Source organism: Ceratotherium simum, chromosome 16 (assembly GCF_057802395.1).
Source record: "Ceratotherium simum simum isolate JZ-2026a chromosome 16, ASM5780239v1, whole genome shotgun sequence".
In the NCBI taxonomy this organism is placed as follows: domain Eukaryota; kingdom Metazoa; phylum Chordata; class Mammalia; order Perissodactyla; family Rhinocerotidae; genus Ceratotherium; species Ceratotherium simum.
The window spans coordinates 14,318,489-14,336,579 of record NC_141915.1 but is presented as its reverse complement, the minus strand read 5'-3'; the positions used below and the strand labels follow the sequence as shown (position 1 = coordinate 14,336,579).

Here is an 18,091-nt window from a genome sequence, read left to right as displayed (position 1 = left end):
AGGATGCTGGTTCCAGAGGAGGTCTCTGAGAATCTGCCTTTGGCTGTTTGTAGAGATGAGATTCAAATGCCCTCAGATGACGAAATGTGCCTGAATTTATTTCAGAGAAAGAATGTTTTTAAATGCAAGTAGAAATACAAATATTGAATAATAATGTGCATGTGATGGGCCACTTCTTTATTTTTTATATTTTTGAGCGTTAGAAAAGTATAAACTATTTTTATTATTACAAATAGTCATGAAAGCACCATTAGATGACATTCTAGCTGAAGGGAAAACAGAATTTTTGTATTAGTATGAGATGCTAATTTATTATTGCATTTAGATCTACTGACCATTTGAGGGAGTCAGAAGTTAAAGTAAACAACTGGATCTGTAGTTGATCTCTGCATATTTTAATCCAAATATGGTAAAGGGCAGGGCTAAAGAAAGGAGTGTCCCAATAATAAACAGGGCTCAGAAACTGTAACAGAAAATTAAATTATACTCCACTCAAGAGAACTCTGTACTTTGCACTTTGGTTAAAGTTTCATTTTGATTTAAATTTCTAAACTTTCTTAGAAAATTACATTTTCTTTAACCTCCTCTCTTCTGGATTGCAGAAATCAGATAAAACTACTTGATAAAATGACTTCTTGTCACGTTGCTGAAGATCCTATAAAAAAGGTTGCTATCTTTGGAGGAACTCATGGGAATGAGCTAACAGGAGTATTTCTAGTTAAGCACTGGCTAGAGAATGGCGCTGAGATTCAGCGAACAGGGCTGGAGGTAAAGCCATTTATTACCAATCCAAGGGCAGTGAAGAAGTGTACCAGATATATTGACTGTGACCTGAATCGAGTTTTTGACCTTGAAAATCTTGGGTAAGACTATATTTTGTGTTGCGTGTGTTTGTGTTTGTGAAAAGTGGTATGTGTGTGAGAGAACACGTGTATGTATGTGCATATGATACTCATGTCCATACATGTAGTCGTTATTGTGAATAAGATCACTTTCACTTTTAATCATACTCCGTTATGAATTACACAGTTATCTAAACTAGGCATTCACATGCTCTTTAACATTTTTAAGTAACAGACTGCTCTTAACTGTTCTTTTGAAACGCATTCTATACAGACTGAGGCAATAAATAACAAAGGTTTTTATTTTTAAATCATATCTTTAAAGAAACAGATTTAATCGTCTTTTGCATTAAATTACTGTTTGGCTTGTGTACATAATCGTTGGCTTTCTAGATGATTCATTACTTTGTTTTTATGCAACTATGTTTATGGTAGTGCACAAAGTTCTAGTTATGAAAAGTGTGATGTTTCAGTTAGTATTCGTGTAATGAAAGAGTAAATAAACACTCGTCATCAGAAAACATCAGACCACCTTGTGATCTCAGGAGTAGATATACTTACCTTCAGTGGTGGGTTGCTGTAGATGGGAACAATGAGAAGTAAAGGCACTTAACCTGAATTTTCTGAATTTAAATTACAGCTGATTTGTAATACATTGTATACAATGTATACAATTGTAACACTCTAGGTATATTCTTATTAATTATTTTTGCCTTTGTTTATATCATTATAGCATGTAGATATATAGACCTCTAAGTATTTGCTTTTTATTGCTTCTTTCTTTCATTTACCTAAAAATATTATTAAACACCTACTCTTCTCGGGGCAGCGTGCCAGATACTGTGGGAGTACAGAGGAGCTGGCAGACTACTAGCTGGGATATAAGATGTGGACAGGGACAACTAAAGCACCACTGCTTTATGGACTCATTTTCTAATAAACGCTAATTTGAGTTTAGAGAGTTACATAAATTCAGTCTCACCACAAACCAAAAGATAATTATTACTTTTAGGACAAATATGCCTCACTTTATGGAATGAATGTTTTTCAGGGCAATTACACATTTGTCATGCTCTGTGTATCAAATCATATTTTTACTAGCATAAATTTTAGTTTCGGAAATGCTTTACCTTCATGACTGAGGTTATGTCGACACAATTAAGGTTTATCTATTCACCTAAAACAACTATTAACTAACTCATATTACAAGTAAGAATTTGTTGAAGAATAACTCTTTTAGTTGGCATGTTAACTTCCCAACCAGCTCTGAAATGGACTGAAATGGTCCATTATGACCACTCAATAGCATACATTTCAATGAGAGTGATATTTTACATTAAATTCACTTTCTATTTCTTACATTTAACACTATTCAGAGGCTAGACAGTTCTCTCTCAGGATAGTTATGGAAACTTATAAGAAAGATAAATTAATTACCTTCTCCCATCCTCCCTCTCCCAAATTTGCGCCTTTTCCCTTATGCCTTATCTCAGTGATGTCACCATGACCCACCACATTCCTTATGGATATCATCTTAGAACCTTCCTGGTTCCTCATCCCCCATGTATAGTAGGTCACTAAGTCTTCTCAATTATTCAATACTTGAATAATTGCAAGTATGTTGCAAATTCAATCTTCCTCTCCATTTTCACTACCTTATTTCTTCTTGGTTTATTTCTTCTGTGGACAGAGTATCTTCCTAAAGAATCTTTCTGCATCCGGCCTTACTCCAATCCTTCCTGCCATCGACTCTCTGTATGGTAGCAGCCATAGGGTTCCTCCTAACATGAAAAATCTTATCATGTCTCTCCTCTGCTGAAAATTCTTCAAAAATCTCCATCCAGAATAGATTGAAGTAACTTAGTATAGTTGACGTGTCCTTTAGGATCTTGCCCCTGCCTATTCTTTCAGCTTCTTCCTTGGGACTCTTCCTATGGGACCTGGACTCCAGGCCTGAGAACTCAAAGTGTCCATTATCTTTCAAGACTTCAAACCTTGACTCTGAGCAACTGGCTGGCTGGTGGTGCTATTTGCTCACATAGGGGAGAGTCAGAAGCAAATCAGTTGTTGGGGGGAGACTCATGGAGTTGTTTCATGAATTAAATTTTTAAATGCATATATATCCATTAGTAACTATGTTTGGTTGCATATAATAGCAACCTGAAAACAGTGGCTTAAACAAATAAGGTTTTCAAACAAATAAGGTTTTCTTTGTCACAAATAGTAAGTCCAGAAGTAGGCAGTCCAGGGCTGGTGCAGTGGCTCAATGATACGATCAGTGCCGCAGGCTCCTTCCATCTTCCCACTGCATCATCCTTAGCAGGCAGCTTTTGTCCTCATGGTTTTTGCTTCATAGTCGAAAAAAGGCTGTTCCACTTTCTTGATTGCGTTCCAGACAGGAATTACCCAGGTGCAAACTGTGAGTCCCTTGAAGATATCAATGAAAAGAGTCAGTGGATAGAAATAGATAGAATTATGGAGAAATGTGGTTGAATGGTATAATGAGGAAAAATAAATTTAAACCATCATCATGTACACTAAGAAAAAATGTATCCTAATCGTTGTGGGAGGGGAAGAGGGGGCAGGTAGAGACTTATTTGAGAATTCAATAAAAACTATAAATCCTTATCGCAGATAAGTACATATAGGCATATACCTGGAAAATGTTGCATTTTCACAGCATTTACAGTCTCTTGTCTGTAAAGCTTGTCGCTGGGCCACTAGTGGTTCCTGGATGTCCATTAAGGATCCCTAATTAGATGATGTGAGCATCTAAGTTTGACTATTTTTGTGCACTAGAACTAGCTAGAGTGGAAAATAAAATAGGTGCATTTGATTGTTTAGTCCCATAATAACCCGGTGCGTGTACTATTAAGAAACTATTGATTAAATTAAGGGATAAATTCTGTTCTGGGTTGAAGTCAAATGGTAAATTCTGTTTGAAATGTCCTTCTTGTGACCAGCCACATAAATGAACTCTTATTTGTGAGCATGCCAAAGCAACATTACATGGAATCAAATGGAGAAAAAATGTAATTTCTCATCTATAAAGTTTTCAAATAAGTTTCCACTTTCCTCACAGATTTTTCATATTAAAGGTTTGGCAACTGATTCCTTATACATTGTGTTCTTATTGTATATTTATGTTATCTTAGCTACAGATGTTGTTAATCTTTTTCTTTCTGCTAATAACAGCAAAAAAATGTCAGAGGATTTGCCATATGAAGTGAGAAGGGCTCAAGAAATAAATCATTTATTTGGTCCAAAAGATAGCGAAGATTCCTATGACATTATTTTTGACCTTCACAACACTACTTCTAACATGGGGTGCACTCTTATTCTTGAAGATTCCAGGAATGACTTTTTAATTCAGATGTTTCACTATATTAAGGTAACGTCAATGTTATTCATTTATAAGTTAGCATAGGACCTGTACTTTTAAGTCAATTATAGAAGAGAAACAGCCAGAAAAGGGTCAGGAGGGAGGGTCCAAGAGAGATGAGGGAGGGGAGGAACACCAGAATAGAGGCAGTGGTGACAGGCAGGAGAAAAGGAGAGGAAATGAGGAAAATAATAAATACAATGAATAAAATAATAAAACACTTGTGGATTCCTGTGTATATAAAATTATAAATATTTCATCCAGACAGCCACCAAATCATAGCCTATTTGGTAAAACCAAGTAAAATTGATACCAAAATTTAAAATGGTGTGGTTGAAGTAACTCAATTACACTTTTTGGAAAGTCAAGAAATAGTCATTTAATGTTACTAAAGACCAGTGATAAAAAGATCTTTAGTCCTGCCATTGTCTCCATTAATTCAGATAACACAACACACATCTATCTTTCAGTACTTCATATAGCTAATCCTTTTAAGGCTCAGAAGCCTAAAAGATGAAAAATTCAGCAATCCAGTACTTATAGCTGGAGAAAAATGGCTAGAAAACAACAACAAAGCAAAAACACAAATAATGAACTGTATGCTTATTTCTGTATAAGGAGTATCCTTCCTTCCGGAGAGCTAGTATGATTTAGTGGAAAGGAGCCAAGAGAACCTGGGTTTAAATCCTGGCTTTCTCATTCACTTTGGACAAGATACTCAATTCCCAAAACCTTGCTTTCCTCATTTTATAAAACTGGCATAAAAACAACACTTAACCATATGGCTGTTAAAAGGCTTAAATGAGATAAAGTTTTTAAGCATTTAGCCTAGTACCTGAGAGACAGTAAAGACTGACTATATTTTTGTTTCCCTTGAGTTTTTGACAATAACTAGATAGTAGTTCTGGTAGGAGATCATAAGCCAGCTGTTCTTTGTTGCTCATTGAAGGGAGAGCCAAATGCTTTGGTTGCCAGGCACAGAAACAACATGGCTGACATTCTTATCAAAACTGAGAGGCCAGTCTTGAATTCTCATTCAGATAAATGGGGGTAGGAGGAGTTACCCAACATCTGTAGAGACCTGGACAACAGGGTGGAAACAGAATTCATTAAGAGACCAATACTGAGCTAAATAGTAAGCGGAACCAGTGATCAAAACAAAAATAAGCAAATCCACTCAGAAGGAAAATTTATTTCATATTCTTTGATCATGGTTCTGGAGAACTGTTTAATGTACATTTTACCCACAAAGCTATATGTAATTCAATTTTATATGTAATTCATTTATGTTTTCAAAACTATAATTATAACATTGGGTTCTAGAGTGTGTTTCATAAAACTGTCTTACTAATCTTAGTTGATGAAATAAAACATATTGAAGGCATTATTGACTCTCTAGCAGCAAAGAGAACAACACAGATGGTTTTTACGTCATAAGAACCATGTTTTAAATTCTTTGCAGACTTCTTTGGCCCCATTACCCTGCTATGTTTATCTTATTGAGCATCCGTCCCTCAAATATGCAACCACTCGCTCTGTAGCCAAGTACCCTGTTGGTAAGTAGTATTTCCCATTGTCACAACTTAACAAAATATGTCCTACATGAAACTCAGAGATAATTATTTTTTAAAGAATATTTATAACTACCTTGCTTATCCTTGTGGCGTATAATTGTAAGTAATAAGTAAACTAACTTCAGGCAGGCTCTAACTATATCAAATTTCCTCAGTTTCATTGAGCAGCTTTCTGCATTCCAGGAGAGAAACACTGAGCTGAGGGAATTTGAATCTTTTATAATGGGGAGTAAGCATGCCTGACCGTTGCTCTGAGGAAAACACCATCCCTATCTTCCAAGACTGTTCACATACAAACATTCTTGAAAAAATAATCTGGAACCAAGGCAGTCAGTGTCTTGCTGGCAAAACATGCAGGAACACAAAAGACCCATAGAAAATCTTCTCCCATCATCCCTCTTAGTATCTGCTTTGCAGTAGAGTCTCTCATAAACTGTGTTTATTATCCAATCACTTGTTTGCCAATGTCAATTACTGGCCTGTGAATTCATCTTTACCTTCTGGTAGCTTCCAACATGCAGGCTAGCATCCCATACACCTCTTAGACAGTCACTTTTTTCTATATTCCATTCTCTTTCCTGAGTGACCTATTAGCAAAATTGTTTGCAGGCTACACTATAATTGTTAAAATTGCTGTCACATTTTTAAATCTTTTTTATTAGATCTCAGATGGTTTAACCAATAGTAATTTAAATTAAAAACAAGTTGTCAAACCATATAAGCACATTTAAAGTTATCTTGGCTATTCAATTATGGATCATTTTGGTGCATAATCAAGTGATCAGTTGGGTCAAGCTGAATATCCAAGTATAGGTAATTATTTGAAACAAAACAAGTGCTTAACAATAAGGGATAGAGATCCTGTTCCTCTGTGATGCCAAATAAAAGCATAAGATGTCCACACATTGAAAGAACAATCTTGGTCTATGATATTTATGGGGCAATGCCACCCTTAGCCAGAACAGATATCTACTGATATATTTGGCCCTTAAAAATAGAATCAATTCTTTAAAACATTTCAACATGAGGGAGTATTAAGATCGTCATAAATAATTAGAAATATTGTATGTGCTTCTTGCAACTTTGCTATTTTATTTGGAATATCATGCACTCATTTAGAAAAAAAAACGAGAACAGAGAGACAGTCTCTCTGATTCAACATTTTATAGTACACTTATGACTGTTGTACAATAAAAACTTGCTTTAACTTCTACTAGCCACATACAAGGACTAACTTTGCCAATACCTCTATTGCCAAGGCAGCTGAAACGTGGCAGGATCGTTCTAGGTAAACTTTATCCCAGAAAGAAGTAGTTTGCTGCAGCCGGCCTTATGATCATTCCCAGAATCTCATTCCTTTTCTCTCTCTGTCTTTCTGTCTGTCTATCTGTCTGCCTGCCTCTCTCTGCCTCTCTCTCTCTCTCTCTCTCTCACACACACACACACATACACACACACACACAAACATAAACACAAGAGTGACTGGACACAATCTTCTCCTAACTTTTCCAGATTCACCATTGCCTCATTTGAGACTCAGAAAAGTTAACTTTATGACTGTTATTCCTTCAGCTCTGCTGACTATGCCATGGCCATGTCCTACAAATGTAAACATTCTTCTCTGGCATAGGATCTGTGTAATGGTTGACTTTTGGTTTGGACATTATAGCCACCCTACTATTCTCCTCCACTCACAGTCAGAAGGAAAAACGATAACTTCAGTAACTGACTTTTCTGGAGCAAGCACCCATTCCTACAATTCGTAACTCTTTTCCACATAGGACTGCTCACACCACACCTTCCATCGCCCTCAAAACAAGCATATGTAGAATTTTCACTTCAGGAAACTCAAAATGGCTTAAGCAATAAGAAAAATTTATTATTTTTACATAACAACTCAACAACATCATGAGAGGCCAGGTTCTTTTTATCTCTCTAGTCTTTTCTTTAGTGTGTCTTTAGCAGCCACCATGGCCACAAGATGTCCACTGTAGTTTCAAGCATTATATGCCAACATGACAATATTCGGGGGAAGAAAGGAGACTCTCAGGAATTCCCCTGAAGATCTTCCATTATGGCCCCTTGCCCAGACTGGTTCACCAATCCATTCTTAAATTAATCACTAGGATAATGGGATTTCTGTGATTGATTTAAATATTTCACATAATCTCCTGAGCTGGAGAAAGGTTCACCTACCTGGAAGATTGGATATCCAACCAAAATCAGGACTCTGTCAGCAAGGAGGAAGATGGAATGGATTTTGGGTAGGCAACCAAAAACGTCTTCTACAAAATGCATACAGGCATATGCTTGAACATGTTTTCACACATTCGTACAAATCATTTATGCATAGATGCATACCTTAGCCACATTTATACCATATACTTAAATACATTTCTAAATATATATACAAGAAAACTGAGCACAACAAACAAAAAATGAAGATGAAAGAGAATATTGTAAGATTTTGTAAATTGAGAAATAACAGAAGTGGGTGAAAATATGATGGGTGGAAAAGACTATATACGAATTGGGTGGAAGAGAAAGAGAATGGATTATATTATACTTGGTAAATGGTTTGATAAATGGAGACAGGGGTGATTGGGGGGATAACTGTGTGGGACACTTGAACAAGAGGGAAGGGACTAGATAAGTGGTTTAAAGAAAGAATATTTTGTAGGAATGAGGATGGATGATTGACAGCCACAGGAAGTAGACCTGATAGTCCAGGTGTAATTGTATCGGGGTGAGAAGAAATAAGTACAAATTTTTTCTACGAAAAATTAAAACTATTACACTATCATGTTGGGATGGGTTGTTATGTTAAGGACAAGAGTGTTGTTCTAGGGTCACATAGATTGTCATGTTGACTTAAATCTATGGTTCATATATTCTAGATTTCTCTGACTAAATAGATGTCCTTTTTCCTGTCAAAACTAAGTGTTAGGTCTACAACTGTTTCTCATTGTGACCACTTACTATTTTGTCAGTATAGATCTGTTTACCCCTTTTACTATTATGATTTTTAAGTATGTTGACAATATTGGAGGAAATTTAAAGAAAAAAAGACCCCAAGATCTTACTACTCTAACACAACTCTCTGATTTTTTCCATATTCTTTCCCAGTCTTAATTCACTATGCACATAACTTGGAAGTGTTCTGATTTATTTTTTGCCTTACTTTATGTCTTATATATTCTCTATGATGCTACATGTTCTATCTTTTTAATAATTTTTAATGATGGGATTCTAGATCTTGATATATTAAAATGCTTAATTTTATAACATATTCTAATACTTACATAAATGTAACTATCTCCCCTTCGGTACCTAGGTATAGAAGTTGGTCCCCAGCCTCAAGGGGTTCTGAGAGCTGATATTTTGGATCAAATGAGAAAAATGATTAAACACGCTCTTGATTTTATACATAATTTTAATGAAGGTAAGTAACGGGCAGAAATTGTTTCCTTAATTGTTAGCTTGTGTGTGTGTGAATAAATCAGAAAAGGGAGCTGAGATGAGCACACATAATGATTAACCACTAAGCATTGAAATGGCAATTGGAACCCAGGTCAAATTTGCTATGCTCATGATATTACGTGTTTTTTAAAAATTGTGTTCACTTCAGCCATTCCTCATGACCAGAATGGACACATTCAAAAAAAGTGGCTACCAAATAACGCTCCCCAAATAAAATCCTTATTTTCCTATTAATCTCCATTTTAAAAAGCAAAGAAATACTAGGAAACACAAATGTCCAATAAACATATGAAAATATGTTCAATATTGCTAGTAATCAGAGAAATGCAAATTAAAATGAGAAACCATTTTCTCCCGTTAGATTGGGATGATATTAAAATCTGATAAGATTAAGACTTGGTAAGGTAGGGGAATGTTCTCATTCCCTTCTGGTATAAATTAGTGAAGAGACTTTAGAGGATAATTTTACAGTATCGACCTGTTAAAATGCACAAATCCTAGGACCCAGCGATTCCACATCTCAAACACAAGCACATGCACACCCAGTGTGTCATACACAAGAGTTGTTATCGCAGCATTATTTGTAACAGCAAAACAATGGAAACCACCTGATATCCATGAATTGGGGAACAGTTAAATAAACTAATATGGAAAGATCTTCAAATACATTGTTAATAGAAAGAAAGCAAGTTGCAGACCAAACCATACAGTTTACCAATTTGTTTCAAAATAATAATAATATAAACACTTGCTAGAATACAAATATATATATATATATATTTTAAAACACAGAAAAAGCTCTAGGAGAAAACACATCAAACTGATCACAGTGATTACTGGGGAGGGGAGGCACAAACCAGGTTAATTTTGTTTTAATTGTTTCCAAGAAGAATAATGTGTTCATGTATTATTTGTATCATTAAAAAATAACTAAATGGGGGCTGGTGGTGGGGTGGGTATGTGGAACTCTATGTACTATCTGCTCATTTATTCAGTAAATCTAATACTGCAGTAGAAAAAATGAAATCTATTAATTATAAAAATTGTTTGCTTTAAATTTTTTAAAAAATTATAATTAAAATAAAGTTGAAGAGACCTATGTAAATAATTATTCCAACAGGCTGAACTAAAATTGTTGTTGACGAATGGGTCATTATAGTGACAGAGCTGGTGAATAGTTTGGTGTTTGAGGGGAGTATAATTCCTTAACCTCAGATTGTGCCCCTGCTGCTATCACAGCAATTTCTTCTGTGCTTGGGAATCTCTTGACTCCAAAGTCATAAAGACTGAAAATCAGCTTTTTGTCACCTTTGTCTGAGGACAGGTTCTATACTGCCTAACGGACCTGGTGCTGGGAAGGTCACCACTTATTCACAAGAAACCCTTTGAATAGTAGGTGTGGGACTACAGTATGTAAAGAAACGATGCAGCCAGGTAGAAGCCCACAAACCTGAGTGGAAAAACGTGGTTATCAAATCTTAGTCCAGAGATTCTTCCCACAGGGGTAGGGATCCACCTCCGCTTCAACCAGAGTGGCTCTTCCCTCATTGTTCTTCCGTGTAACATTTCCTTTAAGCAAAGGCTTCTGCAATTCAAAAACTTTTAACCACTATTAATTTAGACTATCCAGTTTGGTGGATTTTTAACTAACATGGAAAGAGCACCATTATCTAAAGAATGCTGACAAAAGGATCACAACCGTCTTGAGAAAAGTCTCTAGAAATGTATAGAAGAGCTCCATCCTCAGCTCTGTGCTGCTCAAAATTATTATTAGTGACTTGGATAGGACATATGTGACATGCTTTTATAAGTGATAGGTGGCAGGAAACTAGCAGGGAAAAATCTAGGTTCAGAAGGTGGACCCAAAAAGTCCTGACAATCTTTAATGATTATCTAAACCAAATGTTTAAGGTTAAATACATCATGAACAAAATTTTGTTTTTATGTTTAAAAATCCCAGAATGAGGGAGGTGATGGTCTCTTTTCTGCCTTAGATAAACAACACTTGGAAAACTGTGAATAAATTCTGAGTTCATATTTCAGGAGGAATATCTATAAAGTAGAGGTCAGCCAAGGAGAGAGTTGAGACTGTTGAAGAGTTTGAAAACCATAATAAGAATAATCCCTAAGATGCACATAGAACTTCAGTTCACAAGTGCCTCCATATCTACCTTCATGTATGTGACCACATCTGAGTAGTGACCGATAGAACTAAGGATACTTAGATTGGGAAAAAGAAGGCTTGAGGGCAATTTTATTTTAGAGTTTCAGAAGTGTTATATTGGAAAGCAATTACACATGTTTTCTGTGACCCAGAGGGCAGAATAGAATCAGTGGGATAAAGTTACCCAAAGATTGAAATTTCTAGTTAACAAAGCTGACCAACAATGGAACAGACCACACTTTGTGAGGTTGTTCAATCAGAAGTAAGATGACCACTTGGCCAGAATGAAATGGAGAATATTGGATGGAGAAATTCAAGACTCCCTCCAACTCTGAGTTTCTAAGTAGCGAAAACATACTCCTTTGTGTTCTCTCACTTTGTCCTTTCCTCCCAATGGACCTTCTGGTTTAAAAAGATGACATCTGATAAATTTCCATCTTCACCTTGAAAGGCGTGGTAGATTGTAAAAATGGCCCCAAATTCTTTCCTTCCCTTCATTGATGTCCTTGCAACATAATGTTTTAGATCCTTCTATCAAAAGGTGGAGTCTATTTCCCCACCCCCTGAATCTGGCTTGGCCATGTGACTTGTTTTGTGCCACAGAAGAGGCTTGAAAAGGACTTGCACACTGGGGCTTGCTGCCCTTGGGAGCTGTGTACTGCTGTTAAGTGATTCAGGCCACCCTAGCCTGCTGGATAACGGGAGGCTATGAGGCAGAGAACTCAGACACCCTAGCCAATAGTCCTGCAGCGCCAGCTGACAGCCTGTCAAATGCCAAACATGAGAGTAAGGCCATCCCAGATCCTCCAGCCTCCAGTTGACCAGCCAGCTCACCGCAAATGCGTGAGCAAGCCGATCAGAAATCAGCCAAACCAGCCTAGACCAGAGGAACTGCCCAACCAACCCACAGAATCATGAGCTAAATTAAAGGGTTGTTGTTTTACACCACTAAGTTCTGGGGTAGTGTGTTATACAGCGAAAGCTAATTGATGCGGAAGTGATCACAGGATATCTACATTCCAACCCTGGCTGCACTTTCTGCTCTCGGGGCAAAGGAAAATTTGGGGGGAGGTTGTGACCATAGCACACCATGGGCCCTGCGTTGGACGAAAGTTCATCCTGTTTGCTCAGACATTGCCCGAGTATATATGTAAACTACTCCTTCTCCAAGTTTCTGGGCATTGGGTTGTTTAATGTTGCCGCACCTTTGGAAGTTGGCAGACTGCCTGCATCCCAAGACCTCACTGCTCAGGAGCTGCCCTAGTGTTTAATGTTCTTAGTTAAGAGAAAGAGCAAACGCTGAAGTCACCTAACCTGCTGGACGTCCTCCTGAAGCTATGCAATCATAGAGTCTCAGAGCTGGAAGGGCCCTCCAAGATAAGCTAATTCAAAACCTTTATTTGACAAGTAAAGAAAGCGAGCCTCGAGAAGTTAAGCATCTTGCTCAAGATTACACAGCTAGGGGACTAGAGCCCAGCTGTCCTGACTCCTAGTCCTGGGCTCTTTTTCTCCCGCACTGGCTTCTTGTGTTCTGTTTTCTACCCCTGCCCATCAGTGTACTTGTGATAGCAATAACTTGAGAACATCATTTGGCTTCGTGTCATTTATGAACATCCTCAACTGAAGTACTGTGTTCTCCCTGGAACTGTTTGTCTGTAGTTTTTGGTTGTTGTTTTTCTTCTTCCTTCCTTAAAGTATCAATTTCCTTTTTTTCAAGAGATATTTCTTTTAGTTGCTATGTATACACCTTGTTTTTGCCATAGGAAAAGAGTTTCCTCCCTGCACTATTGAAGTGTATAATATAATGGAGAAAGTTGATTATCCCAGGAATGAAAGTGGAGAAATTGCTGCTATTATCCACCCTACTCTGCAGGTAACATTCGCTGTTTCTTTAAAATATTCAAAATAATGATGCCCCACCTTCGAGTAGAATTTTGCAGTTGATAAAGCCTTTTACCTACATTAGCTCATTTGATATTCTCAAAAACACTGAAGTGTAGGTAAGATATTTAGGCCTTCACACAGTAAACATTTATTGAGTGTATCCTGTGCTGACTCTGGGGATATATCAGTGAACACGATCTATGCTCTTGTGGAATTCATAGCCTAGATATACTAAAGTCTAAAGTATGGTCTAGAAATGAAGATAACCAGATACTATAAGAGAATAATGAGGTGGGGAGGGGTGGTCAGACAAGGCGTCTCAGAGAAAGTGAAATTCCTGCCCAAGAGCAATGCATAGGAATTACCGTATCTTCCTTTTTTTTTTTTTTTTTTTTTTTTTTGTGAGGGAGATCAGCCCCGAGCTAACATCCGTGCTAATCCTCGTCTTTTTGCTGAGGAAGACAGGCCCTGAGCTAACATCTATTGCCAATCCCCCTCCTTTTTTTCCCCAAAGCCCCAGTAGATAGCTGTACGTCACAGTTGCACATCCCTCTAGTCGCTGCATGTGGGACGCGGCCTCAGCATGGCCGGAGAAGCAGCGCGTCGGTGCGCGCCCCGGATCTGAACCCAGACCGCCAGCAGCGGAGCGCACGCACTTAACCGCCAAGCCACGGGGCCAGCCCTACCGTATCTTCTTTAACATAAGAAAACAGAGGCTCCGAAGTTAGGTCCTTCCCATAGCTGTATAGCTCTCAGTGGCAGATCCAGAACTAATGTTCTTTGCAGTTGACCACATTACTGCCACCTCCCTGTGATCATCACTGAATGAGTGAGAGAAAACGATCAGAACCTCTTTCCTTGGAATATTTTCTGTGCCATTCCCTGACTCTCCTCGGAACCCCACTATCTGTTCCTTGATAGTAGAACAATAATAATGGCATAGTGAAGGAGGAAGAAAAGGATCTTGAGAGAGTGTAGGAGGTTTAAATCTGGAAAAGACAGGTAAAAGAAGGGAGGAGCAAAGATTCCAAAAAGCTAAAACATTCATTCCCATTGTGAGTACCCTACACACCCTCAGACCTCAGAGATGGAAGAGACCTGGCAGATTATCCAGTCCCGGGCTTTTGACGCTGCTACACGTTGCCTAGAGAGCTTTTCAGAAAATGATGATGCCAGGACCCCACTCTGAGATAATCTGGTCTTATTGGCCTGAGTAATCAGGGTGGGAACCACTAATCCAGTTCAAGCTCCTGTTTAATGACCCTAATGACAGCCATCCAGACTTACAACGTGATAAAGGAGCTGCCCAGAAATACAGACTAGTGGAGCAAATCCTGCTTTGTGCCTTAGTGGGATCCAGGTGGAAACCTAAACAAGGAGCCTTCAACAATGTTTTAAAGGACAGAAAGGTAAAGATTGGGGAGAGAAAGGAGGAAAGCACTACAGGTAACAAAAATAGCAAGTACAAGAAACAGAGGCCAAGGTGACGATGTCATAACCAGCTACCACACAGGATTTTTGTTTTCTATTCCTCAGGGATTCCTGAGGAGTAAAAAATCATCCTGGGGCGGCAGAGAAGCGAGATTCATGAGATCAGTAACAAATAGGGTTAGTGGGAGGCCTTGAAATTCAGGAAGGATAGTTTTGATTTGATAGACTATAACAAATGGCTCAGTGTTCTACAGGAGGGGTGGATTGGTTGATTATTCCCATAAATATATTTGAATAACTTCTAAACTTGTTCTGGGCCCTGAGATTCAAGACTGACAAGATCCCTCATGGAGCTTCCGTACTAATAGAGGGACAACAGACCATGAATAAGTAAACAATACATAAATCAGATGATTTCAAATTGTAATAAGTGCTATAAAAGAAATAAACAATAATAGAGTAGAGGTTAACAAAAGGAGATGGAGTGGCCGGAACGAGCCATCTCTGAGGTGAAGGCATTGAAGCTGGAGCCTAGAAGATGAGAAGTCACCACATGGAAAACAAGTGCAAAGGCCCTGAGGCTGGAACGAACTTGGAGTGTCTGAGGAATAGCAAAAAGACCAGTGTCAGTGGAGAGCAGGGAGTGAACAGAGAGGACAGTAGACCCTGGAGCCAGATAGACAGGCAGGGACCTGGTTACAAGTCCAGATTTTTTTTTTTTCCTTTTTTCTCCCCAAAGCCCCAGTACGTAGTTGTATATCCTAGTTGTACGTCCTTCTAGTTCTTCTGTGTGGGACGCTGCCTCAGCATGGCTTGATGAGCGGTGAGTAGGTCTGCGCCCAGGATCAGAACCAGTGAACCCCCCCCCACTGAAGCAGAGAACGCCAACATAACTGCTACGCCGCCAGGCCAGCCGCACGAGCCCAGATTTTATTCTAAGAGCAGTGGTTCTTAATCAGGGGTTCTCACTGGAATTATCTAGGAGATTCCCCCCTAAATGCCTGAAGCCCACCACAGAAGCACTAAAGCAGTGCTTCTCAAACTCAGGCCACCTGAGAATCACTGGAAGAGCTTTCTAAAAATCCTGATTCCCAGGTCCCATCCCCAGAGATTCTGATTTACTTCATCAAGGTGGAGACAGGAAATGGATTAGGTTCACCAGGTGATTTTCCTGTGGCTCAGGTTTGGGTAGCACTGCGCTGCATTGGAATCCCTGCAGGAGGGACTCACAGAGGGTGGGGAAGGATTGAAGAAATGCCTTCAATCGTTCTGGGGCACATCTCTGACTGAAATTCACTGGTCCAGAACAGTAGTTCTCAACCACATTGTCTTGTGGAATCACCTGGAGCTTTAAAAAAAAAAAAAAAAACGGTGAACTATGAATGAGAAGCATGAAGGAATTGGGGGAGTTGTGTGATGGAATTACATGTCTTGAGTATGTGGTTATATGGTTATATGACTATGCTATGCATTTATCAAAACTCATAGAACTGTACACAAAAATGAATGAATTTTACTGTATGTAAATTTGAAAAATAATGATGCCTGAGCCCCACTCTTGAAATTCTGATTTGATGTATCTGAGATGGGGCCAGCCTTTACTCACCTACATTTCTTAAATATCCGGGCAATTATACTGTGCAGCCAGGGTTGAGAAAATTGCCGTCATACAGCATTTATCAAACTTTAATGTTGCACATGTGAATCTCCGGGGATTTATTAACATGAAGATTTTGATTCAGTAGGTCTGCAATAGGGAATGAAATTCTGCTTTTCTAACAAACTCCCAGGCAATGCTGCCGCTGGAAAGTGTTAGAAATGCAGAATCTCAGGCTCCCACCCCAGACCTATAGAATCAGAATCTGCCTTTTAACAAAATCCCTACATGATTTGCAAGCACATCAAAGTTTGAGAACTGCTCCAGGGTTCCTGTGGTGTGACAACATGGGTGTTTGAGGGCTCAAAGGTCCAAATCCCCGGTACGGACCTCTCAGATAACTCAGTTGCGATCATGATGTGGGGACATGTATGGAATACATCCACCTGGTCTCAGACTTTTCCCAGCCCAGCCCCCTCTCTCACCAACCCCATCAGCATAGAACTCCTTGTGTGCAGGCACAGTGTTACTCATTTTTATATCCCCAACAGTAGAACATCTTCACACCAAAGGCTCCTAATGGATAGTTCCTAAATTATGCTGAACAGAATTTAACTTCAGCCAGCAAGAGGTAGAATATACACTTAGGGAGACGTGCATTTAGTTTTGCCTTTTAATATTATAAATCTCTTAGGCTACATTCAGGGCAGACTTGGTATCAAAGCAAACTCTAATTACACATGTCAGTTATAAAAATTAAAAGGGGACTCTTAATGGGCCGGCCCCGTGGCTTGGTGGTTAAGTGCACGCGCTCCGCTGCTGGCAGCCCGGGTTCGGATCCTGGGCGCCCACCGACGCACCGCTTCTCTGGCCATGCTGAGGTCGCGTCCCATGTACAGCAACTAGAAGGATGTACATCTATGACATACAACTATCTACTGGAGCTTTGGGGGTGGGGGGAAGAAAGGGTGTGGTAGGCAGCTTCAAAGATGGCTTCCAATGATCCATGCTTTAAAAAAATAAAAAATAATTTTAAAAAAAGGGGACTCTTAAGACTGCTGCCAAAATTAATTACTCAGTCTCAGTTTAGTCAGATTACTCATGTGCCTCTCAACGCATCTCTCAAGTAAAAGGATACAATGCTCTAATTTGCTAGTTGTCTAGACCTTGACATAAAACTTTTAACGTAAGAGAAAAACCAAATGTAATTTATGTGTTTTAATTGTTTCCTGAGAGGACCAAGACTGGAAACCATTGCACCCTGGGGATCCTGTGTTTTTAACTCTTGATGGAAAGACTATTCCACTGGGCGGAGACTGTACCGTGTACCCGGTGTTTGTAAACGAGGCCGCGTACTATGAAAAGAAAGAAGCTTTCGCAAAGACAACTAAACTAACACTCAATGCAAAAAGTATTCGCTCCTCTTTACATTAGAAATCACTTCTAGCTCACTTGTTATACAGTATCTTGAAAAACTCTCCTAGTTTCTAAGCTCCTGAAGAGCAGAATTGTGCCTTATTCAGCTTCACAGCCATAGCACTAACCCGGTGCCTTGCACAGAGGGGGCATTCAGGTCAATTTCTTGAATGAGTCAATTAATGAATGTCTTTTAAAGGTAGCATACTTCATGTATGTAGCTTATTCAAAGAAGTGCATTTCCTACTTCTGCATAGCTTTTGTGTGTGTGTGTGCGAGGAAGACCAGCCCTGAGCTAACATCTGATGCTAATCCCCCTCT

The 18,091-nt window shown here is 38.8% G+C and overlaps 1 protein-coding gene across 1 annotated transcript; it reads left to right on the top strand.

Moving 5' to 3' along the window:
* Positions 1-627: 627 nt before the first annotated feature.
* On the top strand, positions 628-17,788 carry ASPA (aspartoacylase). The gene is made up of 6 exons (XM_014789679.2): positions 628-863; positions 4,038-4,233; positions 5,687-5,780; positions 9,133-9,240; positions 13,206-13,315; positions 17,591-17,788. Exons 1-6 carry the CDS (start codon positions 628-630, stop codon positions 17,786-17,788), a joined length of 942 nt encoding a protein of 313 aa, XP_014645165.1.
* Positions 17,789-18,091: the final 303 nt, after the last annotated feature.